Source organism: Dendrobates tinctorius, unplaced genomic scaffold (assembly GCF_039654945.1).
Source record: "Dendrobates tinctorius isolate UK_male_01 unplaced genomic scaffold, ASM3965494v1 ptg000350l, whole genome shotgun sequence".
Taxonomy (NCBI): Eukaryota; Metazoa; Chordata; class Amphibia; order Anura; family Dendrobatidae; genus Dendrobates; species Dendrobates tinctorius.
Window position 1 is genome coordinate 1 of NW_027362016.1, and position 19,024 is coordinate 19,024.

The 19,024-nt window shown below is 44.0% G+C and overlaps 1 protein-coding gene across 2 annotated transcripts in view; it reads right to left on the reverse strand.

Annotated features, from left to right (window-relative positions):
- Positions 1 to 8,574: 8,574 nt before the first annotated feature.
- BCL9L (BCL9 like) overlaps positions 8,575 to 19,024 on the reverse strand; it is a 49,229-nt gene continuing 38,779 nt past the window's right edge. Inside the window, exons 7-8 of one of the 2 annotated variants that reach the window (XM_073562393.1) lie at positions 14,969 to 15,133; positions 8,575 to 13,916 (exon numbers count right to left, since the gene is read on the reverse strand). In XM_073562393.1, coding sequence (XP_073418494.1) covers positions 13,012 to 13,916; positions 14,969 to 15,133 — 1,070 coding nt within the window. In that variant the 3' untranslated portion in view covers positions 8,575 to 13,011. The remainder of the gene's footprint in view (positions 13,917 to 14,968; positions 15,134 to 19,024) is intronic. The other variant, XM_073562394.1, reaches the window with a different exon arrangement.

Consider the following 19,024-nt stretch of genomic DNA (forward strand, 5'->3'; position numbering starts at 1 on the left):
GGAGAGAGGTGAGAGGGAGAGAGAGGGGGAGAGGGAGAGAGAGGGGAGAGGGAGAGAGAGGGGAGAGGGAGAGAGAGGGGAGAGGGGAGAGAGGGGAGAGAGGGGGAGAGGGAGAGAGAGAGGGGGAGGAGAGAGAGGGGGAGGGGAGAGAGAGCGGGAGAGGGAGAGAGAGAGGGGGAGAGGGAGAGAGAGAGGGGGAGAGGGAGAGAGAGGGGGAGAGGGAGAGAGAGGGGGAGAGGGAGAGAGAGAGGGGAGAGGGAGAGAGAGAGGGGAGAGGGGAGAGAGAGGGGGGGGAGGGGAGGAGAGAGGGGGGAGGGAGAGAGAGGGGGGAGGGAGAGAGAGGGGGAGGGAGAGAGAGGGGGAGGGGAGAGAGGGGGAGGGGGAGAGACAGCGGGAGGAGGAGAGAGAGAGGGGGAGAGGGAGAGAGAGAGGGGGAGAGGGAGAGAGAGAGGGGGAGAGGGAGAGAGAGAGGGGGAGAGGGAGAGAGAGAGGGGGAGAGGGAGAGAGAGAGGGGGAGAGGGAGAGAGAGAGGGGGAGAGGGAGAGAGAGGGGGGAGAGGAGAGAGGGAGAGGCCCTCCAAGATAGCTTGGCCGTGCTGGAAACATTCAGCACCACATGGGCGCTGCCCATCAACCAAAAGAAGACCAAAGTCATGGTGTTTCAAAAGAGGAGTTCTAAAGAAACCTCCACTTCCTCCCTCACACTAAATGGTGCCACGCTAGAGAAGACAAGCAGCTATACCTACCTCGGTCTGGAGCTAAGCCAAACCGGGGAGCCTCAAGCAAGCAGCAGAGACCCTGAAAGGGAAAGCATGCAGAACCTTCTATGCCATCAGAAGACAAATGTACCACCTCAAACCACCGGTGAGAGTCTGGCTCAAGATAATTCGACAGCCTCATCACACCTATACTGCTATATGGCAGCGAGGTATCCAGACCAGAAAAAGTGGGATTCCAGCCCAACCGAAGTCTTCCATCTGGAGTTCTGCAAATATCTCCTCCAGGTACATCGCAGCACCTCAAACATAGCCTGTCGGGCAGAGCTGGGCCGATTCCCCTTATGGCTCACTATACACAAGAGGGCGCTATCACACCAGGCGCATATACAGAACAGCAACCCCAGCTCCTACCATCATAAAGCCCTGCTGAGCCAGAGCCAAGAGGCAAGCCAGGAACCTCGGCAGCCAGCTCAACCAAAGTCAGCAACACACCCTAACTAAAGCCCAAATAAAAGAGATCTCAGAGAGCTGCAAGATGCAATACATAGAGTGTTGGAAGAGTGAATTGGAGAACTCCCAGAAACTCACCATCTACCGGTCACTGCGGAGGGACTACACACTGGCTCCATACCTGGAAAGGCTACGCCACCCCAAAGACAGGCAGACCCTGAGTATATACAGATTAAGCGCCCACAACCCTAGAGGTGGAAACAGGGCGGCACCGACAGACTTACAAGCCACGAGAGAGAACAGACTGTGCCAGCACTGCCAGCAGGGGGCTCTGGAAGATGAGATGCATTTCCTGCTGCACTGCAACAAATACTCAGCAGTGAGGGACTCCCACTTCCAGAAACTTACCACCCATACCCCAGACTTCCCATCCATGGACGAGGAGAGGAAACTCTGCATCCTACTGGGGGAAGAAGAATCAAATGGTGGAGGTCGCCGCCCAATATGTCACCACATTTCATAAGATGAGAGGAACTAAAGACCTCCAAATGGACAATCACTCCCCAGATTTTGCCCCCAACACCCTTTCCCCACTACCCTAATCCACTCCCCTGCCACACTTCTTTTCTTGCTTTGGCAACACTAATTGTATTTTGGTCCTGCCAATAAAGCCGGGGAGAGGAAGAGAGGGGAGAGGAAGAGAGGGGAGAGGAAGAGAGGGGAGAGGCAGAGAGGGGAGAGGAAGAGAGAAGGAGGAGGAGAGGAGGGAGGAGAGGAGGAGAGGGAGGAGGAGAGGGAGGAGGAGAGGGAGGAGGAGAGGGAGGAGGAGAGGGAGGAGGAGAGGGAGGAGGAGAGGGAGGAGGAGAGGGAGGAGGAGAGGGAGGAGGAGAGGGAGGAGGAGAGGGAGAGGGGGAGGGAGAGGGGGAGGGAGAGAGAATTTTTTTTTTTTTCTTCTTCTCTGGCCGCCAGAAATGATTTCAGGGTTAAATTTCCTCCTGACTTTATTCCTCCAGGCATGCGCTGTATAAAAATACAGATCCTTCACCACAAAAAAAAGTTACATGGTCCGTCGAGGCATCTTGGCTGACGGCAAAAAATTGACGGATCCGCAAAAAAACGGATCCAACGGATGACCATCAGTCAAGATCCGCCAGTAATGCAAGTCAATGGGGAAAAAAACGCATCCGCCAAAAAAAAATGGCGGATCCTTTTTTTGCAAAAACGGCAGATTTTGACTGATGGTCAAAAACGGAAGTGTGAAACAGGCCTAACCCTCACCAGAAGCCAGAGGCAAACCCAAAAATGAGCTCACAACAGTACCCCCCCCTTGAGGAGGGGTCACCGAACCCTCATCCATGCCACAGGGCCGATCAGGATGAGCCCGATGAAAAGCACAAACCAATCTTTCGGCATGAATATCAGAGGCAGAGACCCAAGAATTGTCCTCCTGGCCATAACCCCTTCCACTTGATCAAATACTGGAGTCTCCGTCTAACCAGACGAGAATCCAGTATTTTCTCTACCTCATATTCCACATTGCCTTTAACCAATACAGGGTCAGGAGGTGCCGCCATAGGAACTACTGGCTCAACATATCTCTTCAACAGCGACTTATGAAACACGTTATGGATCTTAAACGTAACAGGAAGAGCCAATCGAAAAGAAACCGGATTAAGAATCTCCAAAATCTTGTAAGGTCCAATAAATCTTGGCTTGAACTTTGGAGAAGCCACCTTCATAGAGATATTCTTTGATGACAACCAAACCATATCACCCACTGTAAACCGGGGACCAATGGTCCTATGCCGGTTAGAAAACCGCTGGGCCTTTTCCTGGGAGAGAGACAACTTATCCACTACTTGGTCCCAAATCTGCTGCATTCTCTCTACCACAGTGTCAACACCTGGGCAGGCTGAAGATTCCACTTGCCCTGAAGAAAATCGAGGATGAAACCCAAAGTTACAGAAAAAGGGGGACATCAAGGTGGCAGAACTAGCTCTATTATTTAAAGCGAATTCGGCCAAGGGCAAAAATGAAACCCAATCATCCTGATCAGCAGATATAAAACATCTCAACTAGGACTCCAAAGTCTGGTTTGCTCTCTCCGTCTGTCCATTGGTCTGAGGGTGAAACGCAGAGGAGAAGGACAACTGAATTCCCAGCTTGGAACAAGAGGCTTTCCAGAATCTGGAAACAAACTGAACTCCTCTGTCCGATACAATGTTCTCAGGAATCCCATGCAACCGAACCACCTGTTGTAAAAACAAGGGTACCAACTCTGAGGAAGATGGCAACTTTGGGAGTGGTACAAGATGGACCATCTTAGAGAATCTATCACAAATCACCCAGATAAGTCATTCCCTGAGAGACAGGAAGATCAGAAATAAAATCCATTGCAATATGGGTCCATGGCCTCTTGGGCACCGGCAAGGGCATCAACAACCCACTAGAGCGAGAACAGGGTTTAGACCGGGAACAAGTCCCACAGGACTGCACAAAATTCCTGACATCACGAGATAAGGCAGGCCACCAAAAAGACCGACTCACCAAATCTCTGGTACCAAAAATACCTGGATGACCAGCCAATGCGGAGCAATGAACTTCAGACATCACTCTCTTCCTCCACTGGTCAGGAACATACAATTTTCCCATAGGACAACGCTCAGGTTTGTCCTCCTGGAATTCTTCCAGAGCACGTCTCAAATCGGGCGAGATGGCAGAAAGAACTACCCCCTCACCTAGGATGGTAGTAGGCTTGGTCACAATAGGAGAATCAGCAAAGAAACTCCTAGAAAGGGCGTCTGCCTTAACATTCTTAGTGCCTGGAAGAAAGGAGACCACAAAATCAAAACGTGTAAAAAACAAGGCCCACCTAGCCTGTCTAGGATTCAAGCGTCTGGCCGACTCAAGGTAAATCAAATTCTTGTGGTCAGTGAGGACCACAACTTGATGTCTAGCTCCCTCCAACCAATGTCTCCACTCCTCAAATGCCCATTTCATGGCTAACAATTCCTGATTCCCCACATCATAGTTGCGTTCAGATGGGGAGAACTTTTGGGAAAAGAAGGCACGGGGATTCATTTTAGACATCACCGGATCTTTTTGGGACAAAACGGCTCCTGCACCAATCTCTGAAGCGTCTACCTCCACCTGAAAAGGAAGTGAGAAATCAGGTTGCCGCAAAACTGGAGAAGTGAACTTCCGCTTCAGCTCCTGAAAGACCGAAACAGCCTCTGAAGACCAATTCAGCACATCAGCACCCTTCTTAGTTAAATCAGTCAGTGGTTTAGCAATACCAGAAAAATTAGCTATAAATTTACAATAAAAATTAGCAAAACCCAAAAACTTCAGGAGGGCCTTCAAAGAAGTGGATTGAACCCAATCTTAAATGGCCTGTACCTTGGCCGGGTCCATTTCAATAGTTGACGGAGACAAAATAAATCCCAAAAATGAAATCCTCTGTACACCAAAAAGGCACTTCGATGCCTTAACATACAAGGAATTCTCCCTCAAAATCCGGAACACAGCCCGAACATGTTCCACATGAGAATCCCTGGAAAAGATCAAAATACCATCCAGATAGATGATCAAAAACTTATCCACAAAGTCCCGGAAAATATCATTCATGAAGGATTGGAAGACAGAAGGGACATTAGTGAGCCCAAAAGGCATCACCAGGTACTCAAAATGTCCCTCCGGAGTATTAAACGCCGTCTTCCATTCATCCCCATGCTTGATGCGAATAAGATTATATGCCCCCCTGAGGTCAAACTTAGTAAACCAGCAAGCACCTTTAACTCTGGAGAATAAATCAGAAGTCAGGGGTAACGGATACTGATATTTAACCGTAATTTTGTTGAGGGAACGATAGTCAATACAAGGCCTTAATGAACCATCTTTCTTGGCCACGAAAAAAACCCCAGCACCTAAGGGCGAAGAGGATGGTCTAATATGACCCTTCTCCAACGACTCCTTAATATAAGATTGCATAGCCTCGTGTTTAGGTACAGATAAATTGAAAAGTCGACCCTTGGGAAATTTACACCCAGGTCTCAACTCAATTGCACAGTCATATCTCCTATGAGGAGGCAAAGACGCAGACGCAGGAGAGGTGGAAAAAACCGGAGCCTCACTAAGAGCACACCGACAACCCCAACTCACCACAGACACAGATTTCCAATCCAAAACCAGATTATGGATTTGCAACCAGGGAAAACCCAGAACAATGGTATCATGTAAATTATGCAACACAAAAAATCTGCAATTTTCTTGGTGGTCTGGGGCATTATCACCTGGGTCCAAAACTGAGGTTTATTCTTCGCCAAAGGAGTAGCATCAATACCCCTCAAAGGAATAGGCGTCCGCAGAGGTGTCATAGGAAAACCACAATGTTTAGCAAAATCCAAGTCCATCAGATTCAAGGCCGCTCCTGAATCCACAAAAGCCTTCGCGGAAAATGTAGATAAGGAGCAGATCAGAGTAATTGCCAAAAGAAACTTAGGTTGTACACCACCCACAGCAAATGTGTGTGCAAAACGTTTCTCTCGTTTAGGGCAGACAGAAATAACATGAGGCATCTCCACAGAAAAAACACAGCTTATTACGCCTTCTAAACTCCTGACGTTGCGCCCTAGACAAAACTCTCACATTGCATAGGTTCAGACATTTGTTCAAAAGGTGGCAGCGCCTCCCGTGTAGTCTTGCGTTCACGTAAACGCCGATCAACTTGAATGGCTAATGACATAGAATCGTCAAGACCAGAGGGAACAGGAAATCCCACAATAGTATCTTTTAAAGTTTCAGACAAACCCTTCCGAAAGAGAGCTGCCAATGCACTATCATTCCATGTAGTAAGGACCGCCCACTTTCTGAATTTCTGACAGTATAACTCTGCAGGATCCTGACCCTGGTTCAATGCCAATAGGGCTCTCTCAGCTTGATCAATAGCATTAGGTTCATCATATAACAACCCCAAGGCTTGAAAAAAATGCATCTACATTAGTCAAAACAGGATCTTCAGGTGGCAAAGAAAACGCCCAATCCTGGGGATCGCCGCGCAGCAAGGAGATGACAATTTTAACCTGCTGCGCAGAGCTCCCCGATGAGTTAGGCTTCAAGGCAAGAAATAATTTACAATTATTCTTAAAATTCAAAAATTTAGACCGATCCCCAAAAAAACACAACAGGAGTAGGGATCTTTGGTTCAAGAGCATGTGAATGAGTGAGATAGGCGGAAATTTCCTGCACTTCAGCAGCAAGCTGCTCCACACGATCAGACAATTGCTTAAATCTCCATCAAGGAGAAAAAAAAAAAAAAGAATCCTACGGCCCCAGAGAAAAAGAGGAGAAAATATACATAAAAAGAAAAAAAAATTCCGAGATTTTTTTTTTTTTTTTTTAACAATTCTCTCCTGCTTTTGAGTACCCTAGAATCTGCGGTATGGCTGGTGATTCTGTTATGAATGAGTCACCGAGGAGGAAAAAAGCAAGCTAAGCCCAGAAAACCGAAGAGGTTGGTAACTAGCAGATTGCAGACCCCTGATCCTATACACACACAACTAGCAGTAGCCGTGGAGCGTGCCTATGGTGGTCCTAGACGCTTCGTCACGGCCGGAGAACTAAATAAGCCTAAAGAAAGAAAGGGAAAATCTAAACTGCCCCAGAGCAGACCCCAAAGCAATAGACAGCCCCCAACATGTATTGTCGGTGAAACAAGATGAAAACACAAACATAGATAGAAAGATAGGCTGAGCAAACGATGGGGCCCTCACTAACTAGAAAGGACAGGAAAGAAAAGCTGCTGTCTGCAATCACGCAAAAAACCTGCCTAAAAATGTCCAACACGTCTGATAGAAAAAGGCCCTGAAGTCGCTAGACTTCAATTCCCTATATCAGCACTCAGGTATATTCTGAAGACAGAGCAAAAGAGATCAACTGATCAGAGACAAAATGAGGATTCAGCCCAGTCCCAGCCAGGGCTGGCTGAACACAAAAACTAAGTAAACCAGACTAAAACTCATATGAACAATAGCAGAGAAACTTAGCTTTAAGAAGGCAGGAACCAAACTGGAAAACAGAAGTCACAGTCAGGAGAAATCACCAGCAAGAAACTAGGGAGTCAGCTGCCTTAAATCCAATCAGAAATTCCTGATGTCCAATCACAGTCCTCTTCCTCGGGTGGCCGGTCTCTGCCATTTAGATCAGCTTCATTACCTCCCTTCAACAGAGGGAGTCCAGATAGAGAACTCACTACTCCTCTGTCAGCACAGCCAGCTCCATAACCCTCACCAGAAGCAAACCCAAAAATGAGCTCACAACAGTCCTGTTTTTCAGCTGATGTTATTTGTAGGTTTTTCTTTGCATCCCGAACAATTTTCCTGGCAGTTGTTGATGACAGTTTTGTTGGTCCACTTGACGGTGGTTTTGTTTTTACAGTGCCTCTAGATTTTCAATTTGTTAATTACAGTTTGAATGCTGCTGACTGGCATTATCAATTCCTTGGATATATTTTTGTATCCATTTCCTGTTTTATACAGTTTAACTACCTTTTCCTGTAGATCTGTTGACAATTCTTATGCTTTCCCCATGACTCACAATCCAGAAACGTCAGTGGCTGGATGAAAGATGCAAGAGTCTGTCTAGATCCCAGAAACTCACTCTGCTTGTAATCATTGTGTGTGCATAAAAGCTAACAGGTCACAGGTGATGATGCTACCTATAGTAGCCATTCAAACCGATTTGTCTCAACTTCTGTGCATGTTATCAGGCCAAAATCACCAGGGTATGTAAACTTTTGATCAGGGTCATTTGGATGTTTTGGGTTGTCATTATGATTTAAAATAGTGTTCCCCGACTTTAGTCCTCAAGAGCCACCAACGGTTCATGTTTTCAGGATTTCTTTAGTATGGTCCAGGTGATAATTGCAGTACCTGGGCAATACTAATGAAATCCTGAAAACATGAACCGTTGGTGGCTCTTCAGGACTGGAGTTGGGGAACGCTGATTTAAAAAGAGAAAACACAGTAGTTTGATAATAAATTGCTTCACCCAACCACTAACCAAGGCCATGAAAGCAAAAATTCTGATGGGGTATGTAAACATTTGAGCACAACTGTAGATACCTAACCAACTATATCATCAAGGGTCTGCCATACTACAGGTCCCGTGGTGCTCGGCCCACTCCTCTGGCAACATGCCCAATCACATGCTGTACGTACATTATGCATGCATCTCAGATTATAAGCTTGCAAGCAGGGCCCTTACCATTATTGGTATCTGTTGAGTTATGTATTATTCTGTTATGTCTTTGTAGAAGCACCCTCTGAAATGGAAACTGCTGCAGAATATTCTGGCACCATAGGAATAAAAACTATGATTGGGCATGATGAAGAGGGGGCTGAGGAGCATGTGACCTATACTGATAGTGGTGGTTTTGTGAAAAAATTATTTTACTAAATATTTAGGATATAAAAAGGGATGTAATAAATTCAAGTCCCGAATCACCAAAGTTTTCACACCATAATTCTTCCGTATAAGCTTTGAAAAGTCATACAAATCTAGGCCTCCAGCGGGTCCTGGTTTTGATTAGCCGGTCTGGCATGAAGCTATCATTGTGGCATAATGCACATGTGATGTTGTACTAGGCCATCTAATGATAATATGGAGTCTACAGATCTCCACATATTACTTACGTGGCCGATGAACTGATGGTTGATTTTCACAATCTTAGGAGAATGCTATTTCTGTTTATTTTCAAATGGCGTACAAAAATTAAAGACGCGGGATACAATTTCCACATTTCATATCCTGTATTTACATTATTTTCAAAAGTGTTTTCACATCTAACTGCTTTAATAAAAAAAAACAAAAAAAAAAAAACACTGAAAGAAAAAAAAAAAAAAAAAGCAAAAAGCCACATTCACAAAAATGTATACATAGGAAGAGACAGCACTGTACAGAGACATTACACTGCCCCAACTGCACCGCTTCTTCTCACTAGAAACAGTTCTTACTGCTAATGACTCAATTTGGCTTTTCAATACATGGTGGATGGCAATGAATGGAGACACCACAAGATCTAAAATACCAAGACACCTGAATATCTCAAGTTATATTAATATTGCGTTACAAGGTCATGGGCGTCATGGAGTTGACAACCTCAGGGTTAACAGCAGAGTTTAGAAAATTCACAGGGTTTTATTTTTCTGCAGCCAAAATGTTGACGTCTAACACTAAAGCAGGAAAATGAGGCCTGGATCAGTCGTTCCGATAGCACGGTAATATGGGCAATGACAGCATTCTGTAAAACTCCCATGTCTATGGACATTAATTTATAGGGCAGCCTGGTGCTGGAACATGATTGATATCCTCCAGCCCATAGACACAGTGTAATAGGTCATGGGCTACAAGAAGTAACATTCTCAGGAGCCATTCCGTTATGCTTGTGAGCAGCATTGGCCAATCCAAAAGCAGGTTGGTGGGTCTCTGATTACTCCAGCACACTGGGCATATGGTGGACTGGGGAACATTGTTGCCACTCTATAACACAAAACTGACCCTGGTTTGAGAGCACAAAAAGAAGCCTCAAATATAAAATTTACCCCTGGGCCATAGGATTGCTATAATATTGCCTTTCTGTAATCACAGATTTGCTTTTCAGTTCTACAGAAAGCCAATGCATCAATCTCTAGCTGATCATTTCATGTGCTACCATTGCGGCCAGAAACCCATTAGATCTCAGTGGTCAGTGATAGATTTAGGACCGATCGCTTTTACTTTATCCAGCCATATTTGACATGACTCACTTAATTGTTGTTGGAGAAGAAGCAAACTATGGCAGAACCATTTAGAAAGATATTAAACAATTCATTACAGATTGCTGCCTAAGAATGGATGCTCCTTTTCAGTAATCGCTTAGCTGAAATTGTCTAACACTTTAGAAGTGCTGTAAAGTAAGAGGTTAAAAGAGGAAAAATTATATGATTATGGAAGACATTACATATGTGACTAATTGGTCAGGGGGTCTTCAAAAAAAAAAAAAAAAAAAAAGCTATCCATCTATGGGCCTCCCCACTCTGAGGCATCTAAGCTACCAACAAAGCTAAGAGGCCATATGAATCACTTTTCATTAGTGAACTGTCTTTTGGGAAGTAGAGCATGGCTTATTTCATTTGGTGCCATGATTGAGGCTGTAAGTATTCAGTAGAGGGTGCAGCACACATTTGAGATGACATTTGATGGGGCATTGTGCAAACACTCTAAAGCGGAGGTCTCCAAACTTGTAACCCCATGGTCTCTACTTACAGCTCCCTTCCTGCTGAGCAGAAACAGATTATCACACAGGTAGACTAGGCTTTGTGATAATACATCCAGAATGGATGCTGGTCCATTAATTACAACTATTCTCCAGGTAACTTCAGTAGACTGTACCCAACTGTACCCACAGGAGGTGGCCCTGTCACTCTTGTTATTTGTTGAACATGAGAAAACCAGTTTCTACTCTCTGGTTCTAATGCAAAGGAGCCAAAAAGTCATCATCAAGAGCCTCTGCTGGCTCTTCCTGCAAACGTTATAGGGACGATAAATGGAAAATAGTAATTTAGGGAAAATCCCTAGGGAAGATGGATGATATCTGGATGGAAAAATAAAAAAGGTAGATGGTCTCTGGCGGGGAAAAAAAAATGCCTGGAGGAAAGGAATAACAACTGAAGAGAGAAGACATCTGGAGGCAGAGTCAACGATTAATGATTGAGGGGATACTGGAAGGAGAATACAGGGCAATAAGACACCTGAAGTGGGAAATGATACATGATAGGAAGAAGAGAGATAAAACCATGAGGAGGGACAGGGAGATAATACTTGGAGAAGTGAGAATTGAAACCCATATAGGGAAGAAAATGACACCAGAAGAAGGAGAGTACTTAAGAGTAATGGAGAGCATTTTTGCCCTCTATGGTTGTGTTCATACCTAAAACGCAAAAAGGGTACTACTTGGAGAACTCCTCTAGGCGAGTAAGGGCAGGATATTGTGGTGGGAAGGTCAGGAGCATTTTCTGGCCATCACAAGGAATGCAACAAGATCACCTACGGAAAGAGCACCCTGGCAATGACTCTTCTTCACCCAGTACATGTAGTAGGGTGGGAATGGTTGATACCCGATTTGACTGTGAATGTGGAGTTCTCCCAGGCAAGGAAAATATTACTGTACCACACACACTGTAAAAAGTACATTGTGAAAAGCCCCTGACTTCTTGTGGCACAAGGCAGTCCTGTCATCTCCCAACAACTGGACAAGACTTCACTTTCATTGTAAACTGGGGAAGAAAAGATCATAATCACTTGGCTCCCATCGTGATATAGTACATACAATAATGCAATAAGCCCACAGTGATAAAGCCAACCCCAAATAAGAAAGTCATAAAATTGATGTTTTGTGCTGAAACCACCCCCAAGGTTTCACATTTTAAGCAAATGTTTTATTGTGGCCCCTTGAAGGAGCAGAAATGATAAAAGACCAACAAAAAAGTTGTGCAACCCTGCTATAAAGAAGCTGACCTGGTGACAGGTTCTCAAACACAAAAGGGGCCAGATAATGAAGATAACAGAGAGAAATGGTAGAGAAAGAATGAACCATGGAAATGACAAGGAACATACAGCATTTTCAATAAAGCATTTCACCAGCAAGCAGATATTGAAGAAAAACAGAAGGTAAAAATCTACAGCAATACAATATGGGTAGAAACATTTTACCACATATGCTAAACATTGCATTGTATTTTATCCAAAATACTCTAAAAGCGTACAACAACTGACCACCAAAGCAGGCTGTGATCTACCAGGCAGGAATTGATGACTGAAATGTATACAGGTTATGAGGATCAGAATATTAAAAAAGGAAATATTATTGGTAAAAAAAGGGAAAATAATGATTATATGAAGAATAGTTTTATAGAAAGAGAATTTGAAAGAATTAGACAATTGGAAACAATGGATCAAATTAAGCTATGGATTAATTAATGGTGTTGTTTCAAACTAGACATTGATGGCCAATACCTCATGAATCTGCCATTAATGCCCAATCACTGGGGAACTGATCGCTCATGATCAACAGAACCAAATAATAGTAGTGATAGTAAAGCAGCATGCAGCTCATTCCACCTTTTCCGAAACTGCATGGAGGCCAGTGACTAATGGGATAATAGGAGAGGATGCGGCACTGAGAAATAGCCAAGCACATTCATTAGGAGATAAGACTGGCACATCGCCTTCCTAGCCCCACTGGTACTTTGTACTAGCAAGCAGTGGCAAAGCAGTCAACCACCACCAACTCCACACCGATGACATATTTAAGTGATGCGCTACCAATAACTGCTCTGAGATGACCATGAAGTATAGCACTATCGAAAAAGCCAACAATTCACACAGCCTTATTACAGAAAAATGTTTTTGTGCTCGCTCATCTTTTGAAAAATGGTGAATTGTACAAGTAACAGTCCCCACAGTTCTGCTTTCAAAAAGGACAAAATATCTTAACCTGCTAGACTTTTCCGGAAAAAATGCTGGTATATACCAAAGCCAAATTGAGCTATGATTAAGAAGGATCTCCTCTTTCAAAAGGGATTGCTTGGAAAATACACGAGTCCTTCTTCAATCATAACATATACTGCAGCTCAGGACACACATCAAAACTTGACAACCTCTAACATTTTCTTTGCTTTATAATTTCTGACACAGAAATGTGATTTTTATCCAAGGAAGCCATTATAAACTGTTTAGCCGCGAAAGCCATCTTTAAATGGAATCATGGAAGGAAGAACTAGGTTGGTGCTAGTGAGTTTCTGACACTAGAATGGTAAGTGACTTTGTCCTGGGATGTATGTATCCAAGGATATACTACGCTGTCTCATTTGGTGTCCAACCATCATGCTTTGCTGTCCATGCAAATGCCCACCAAGAGCACCCTGTGGTGACAACATACTGGAACTTTGGGTGTACATCTCTCCGGACACACTCCGCTGCTTCATTAACATGAAATTCTGTTGCGCTGTCTGAGATGGAGGCGCCATTCCTGTCCTACCCATAGGGCACAAATGTGGCATTCCCAGGGCTCTCTGTGGGCCTGGAAGACTTGGGCCTGAACGACCTGAATGTTGCTCAACCATCATATTCTGCAGGCCAAGGAGATGCATATTAGCAGGGTGTGGTTTTGAAGGTTGGGTACTCCCCTTGGGAAAGTACTGAAGAGTGCTACTTGGCTTTTCCGATGGCATGATACGGGACAAGTCAAATTCAGGAATGCCACTGGGTGATGGCCGAATTACTTCTCCTAACTCTGGGTCGGTAAGCACGGCAGAAAGACCAGGGCCATACGATTCTGATATCCTGTGTGGCAGGCGAGGTTGATTTGGCGTTTCATCTGGATAGTTGTGATGCATGATGTTATTTCCACCTCCTTGTTGTAAAGGTGGATTATGTGGTGGCCCAGGCTGGAGTCGTGGTGGGAAGACCAGTGGGTTGGAGGACATCATTTGTGGACCAGGACAGCAAGAGTCCTGTGTCACAGCAGGAATCATCAAAGGTGTCTGAATAGGGTTAATTGATGGGTGCATGGGTGGACCAGGTGAACTGAGCATTGAATTGGGGGGTTCATGGGAGAGTGGCGCCTGTCCTTGGAGACCAATGTTTCCTATTGGACTTTGTGCAGAACTTAGATTTAAATGCAGGGAGATCGGAGGATTCATCCCAGGGCCTGAAAAAAATAAGATATCATCAGTAAATATAGGTTTAGAAATCACACTTAACTTCCTCACATCCACACACTGCCAGCAATAGACATAGGACAAACCAATGTATATCCTCATCCAGATCCCAAGGAAAGAGTAAAGAAGGGGCACCTGGTTTTTCTCCTAACATTTGTGCAAGATTAATTTTTATCCTTCCCACATCCCTTTAATATAAGGGGTTGTACACTACTTAGGATAGGTCATCAACATCAGATCAGTGGGGGTCTAACACCTTGGCTGCTTGTTCCACGTGATTTTTTTTTTTTAAAGATTCCTCCAGAAGAAGGGTTGGTGGAGGAAACACCAAAAGAACAATGGCAGCCTGTTACCGCCATCTGTCCCTCTGCATAGCCTTCCAGTGGGCTGACGAGTTAAGGCAGGAACTTTTCTTCATGTTATCACCCATCTTACAAATCAAAAAGAATATTGGCACATTTAAAAGGGGGAATTCTACCAAAAGGGTGAGAAGATGGATGGTACATCAAATACACCAGAAAGGTTTTTTTTTTATTTTTTAGTTCTGGCGATTTTAGGATGACATTGTTCATGTAGTTTTTTTATTTTTTAGTTCTGGCGATTTTAGGATGACATTGTTCATGTAGACATAGGCATGAGTGGCACTGGCATGTAATAACCCTGCATATCTTTTATGGCATCTTGAAGGTCTCAGACTCTTAATGGACTCAGTTTAAACATATCGGCTTTATGTGAATTTACTTTTAGCCAAGAACACTGACAAAAGTGGCATGAAAGCGCCAGAAGTAACAATGCCAGGATAATACATGGGCATGTAGGTAGGCTTAGGGTATAGTTTCCATGCAAAATTGCTGTTTCAGGCAAAACTGCATGAAGGCGGTCTTGAGTGTCAACTGCTGGGTGGGATTTTACAATATTTGGGAGTTTAGTATATTAATATTTCAAAATTCAGCTTTCATTAGCATAGGTTAAAAGTGGGAAAATTGGCTCTGTTTTCAGAGAAACAAAATTTTCAAGTAGCGCTGGCAGTGAAAATTCTCACCTTGCTGGCTACCAGGTGGAAGGAGGACTCGATCTGGCAGTAGATCATCATCAGATGTAGCAATAGTTTTAATAGCATTGTGATACAATGGAGTGGTGCTGGGCATGGCATACTTAGACATCTGAGACATCATCAAGGATAAAGGATTCGGGGTCGGTGTACCATCTAAAAAAAATAATTAGATTATGGACTGTACAATGTACTATGAAGTCCTAAAGACAAAAGTATACGACTCTGTAGGTGTGCACTGACATCAGCACTGATACAGCTTAAAGGGCTTGTCTAGGACTGTGATAATGATGACCTTTCCTTAGGATAAGTCATCAATTTCATATCAATGGGGTCCAACACCTGGCACCCCTACTAATCAGCTGCTACTGGGTTCTGCGACCATCAGAAATACATAGCATACAAAGCCAGAACCAGCGGGCGCAGTTGATATTCTCCAGCAGTGTAAAAGAAAGCCTCAGTATTTTTAAAGTGTATTTTTAGCTAGACAAGAGTACATCATTTTCAGAAACTTTAAATTTGTAATAAATAGAAGTACTCCACTGCACCACTAGTACCCTGTAGCGCCACTAATGACACCGCAACGTCCAAGAGAAGCAGTTACTACAACGGACTATGCCTTTGTGTCTGCTTAAAAAGATGAGCACTGCGAGAATGGAAACCAGGCAGACTCAAAAGTGTCTCCACCAATGGCCCTTTGGATTCTGTTTTGCATCCATTTTTGGTTCATTTGTAGTGGATCAACTATATTTAATGCTGATCTGTTACAAACAGATGAAACCTGGATGCGTGAGCAGATTATGTTGATGTCCATTTTAGAGTACCATTATATAGACAGGAGAACACATTAGCGAATTATTTGTCAGGGTCTAAAACCGTCCAGTTGTCTTGCCGTGCAGACACCTTGTGACCTTCCTCCTGACCTCTCTGCCATAAGTGCAGTTTTCACCATTTGTTTATTGACCTAAAACCAAAATACAGTGTTTACGGAAAGTATTCAGACCACTTTACATTTTTCACTCTGTTTCATTGCCGCATTGCATAGTTGTGCAATTAGCTCAGTGCTGCCCTCTAGTTTGCACCTGTAGGATGACAGATTCAGCCATTGTTGCTGAGGTCATTACTTACTTATCAGAGTTTGTGCTGAAGTGGGGAAACGGTTACAGGAGGCGGTTTGAGGCCTCCTGGGGGTTTTCTGGGAACCTCAACTGTAAATGGGAATTCACAAACCACATCTATGTTCTTTGAAGTGAACAGATCATGACTGATGCCTGCACTGACAAGACGGCCCCCAAAGCCCCTGGATCGTAAAATATACTGCAATATACTATGTACATGGAGAGATTCGATGTGGCGTTCTGATATGCCACTCATTAGAAATCGGATGTAGAAGCCATAAGCAAATCTTTGTTTCATTGCAGCCATTTGGTAAAAAACAAAAAAGTTATTTTTTCTCATTAATGTACACTCTGCACCTCATCTTGACTGTAAATAAAACTGAAATGTAGAATTTTTTTTAAATATATTAAAAAAGAAAAATTGAAATATCACATGGTCATAAGTATTCAGACCCTTTGCTTAATATAGAGTAGAAGCACCCTTTTGAGCTAGTACAGCCATGAGTCTTCTTGGGAATGATGCAACAAGTTTTTCACACCTGGATTTGGGGATCCTCTGCCATTCTTCCTTGCAGATCCCCCTCCAGTTCCATCAGGTTGGATGGTGAACGTTGGTGGACAGCCATTTTCAGGTCTCTCCAGAGATGCTCAATTGGGTTTGGATCAGGGCTCTGGCTGGGCCAGTCAAGAATGGTCACAGAGTTGTTCTGAAGCCACTCCTTTGTTATTTTAGCTGTGTGCTTAGGGTCATTGTCTTGTTGCAAGGTGAACCTTTGGCCAAGTCTGAGGTCCAAAGCACTCTGGAAGAGGTTTTCATCCAGGATATCTCTGTACTTGGCCACATTCATGTTTCCTTCAATTGCAACCAGTCGTCCTGTCCCTGCAGCTGAAAAACACCCTCACAGCATGATGCTGCCACTGTTGGGATTGTATTGGGCAGGTGATGAGCAGTGCCTGGTTTTCGCTACACATATCGCTTAGAATTGTCACCATAAAGGTCTATCTTCATCTCATCAGACCAGAGATTCTTAGTTCTCACAGTCTGGGAGTCCTTCATGTGTTTTTTTTTTTTTTTAGCAAACTCTATGCGGGCTTTCATATGTCTTGCACTGAGGAAAGGCTTCTGTTGGGCCACTCTGCCATAAAGGCCCTATTGCTGGAGGGCTGCAGTGATAGTTGACTTTGTGGAACTTTCTCCCATCTCCCTACTGCATCTGTGGAGCTCAGCCACAGTGATCTTGGGGTTCTTCTTTAGCTCTCTCACCAAGGCTCTTTTCCCACAATTGCTCAGTTTGGCTGGACGGCCAGGTCAAGGAAGACTTCTGGTGGTCCCAAACTTCTTCCATTTAAGGATTATGGCGGCCACTGTGCTCTTAGGAACCTTGAGTACTGCAGAAATTCTCTTGTAACCTTGGCCAGATCTGTGCTTTGCCACAATTCTGTCTCTGAGCTCCTTGGACAGTTCCTTTGACCTCATGATTCTCATTTGGTCTGACATGCACTGTGAGCTGTGAGGTCTTATATAGACAGGTGTGTGCCTTTACAAATCAAGTCCTATCAGTGAAGGAGTAGAACCATCTCAAGGAGGATCACAAGGAAATACACAGCATGTGACTTAAATAGGAGTGTCTGCGCAAAAGGTCTGAATACATATGACCATGTGATATTTCTGGTTTTCTATTTTTTAATAAATTTGCAAACATTTCTACATTTCCGTTTTTCTGAGAAAAAAAAAAAACTTTTTTGAACTTACCAAATGGCTGCAATGAAACAAAGAGTGAAAAATTTAAAGGGGTCTGAATACTTTCTGTACCCACTGTAAGTAAATTGAATACGCTGTGGAAGAGGGCGCTGAAAGGGTTTGCCAGCAGAGAGAAAGGAGGTGGAGCACTGCTCCACACAGATGGACACTTAATCAAGGCAGGTCTGATGCATAAAAAAACACAAGAAAAATAAAAACCCTGCACAGGTGTCAATGATGCTCACTTAAGTGTTACGGTGACCTTTGGCCAGGACACAACAGATCCTTACACCATTTAGTGGTAATTCTTGGGTACGGCAATCTAGCTCCCTTAAAGTGGAAAGGAGCTGAGGTCTAGTATGCAAAAATGGCCATTATAAAGTGCTTGGAGCTGTGGCGTTATGGCTTCGTACTGTGTACTGCCTGGTAGCAGCTGATCAGTCTGGGATACCGAGTGTCAGACCCCCACCAAGCCGATACTGATGACCTACCCTTTTGATAGATCATCGATATCTTATTCCTTGACAATGCCTTTAAAATAAAAAAGGAAATGGGAAAAGTCATCTACACCCTAAATATAGGATTTTTTTTTTTTTTTGGAGAACGATAAAGTGATCATCATTCAACATAGTTTGACAACCACTGATAATTTCCATGTGTAACATAAAAATAGAATATTTAAAAATGTCTCCATGTCACAAAATCCTACATGAAATGGTATTCTGTGCAAAAAAGCATGTAAACATCCAAAGCACACAAGCATAATCATCAAAAACGTACAGAATGTGTAACATCCCCTCTGCAGCAGATTGCATGCCTATTCCGTGCTTTCCTGGTTGAATACTTGGAATAGGAATAACAGTGCCGACCCTGGAGAGGATAAATTAATAGGAGAACTTAGTTTGTTAGGGAAGCAGCTGGGTGAGCACCCACTAAGGGAAGAGCCCAATAACTGAGATTTAACAGAAATGAGGGGGGGATTGATGGGAAAGCGCCCAGCCACCTGCCCTCCTGAAAATTGGAGAGCTTTTAGATGGGCTGCAGGAGAGGAGATAAGTGGTGAACTGATTTGTCCAAGTTTAGGAGACATAAGATGGTCAATCATAGGCGATTCCATCTGATTTGATAATTGTAGGTTCTGATGGTCTGTGGATTTCGATTGTTTCAGTAAACATGATGACAAAGCCG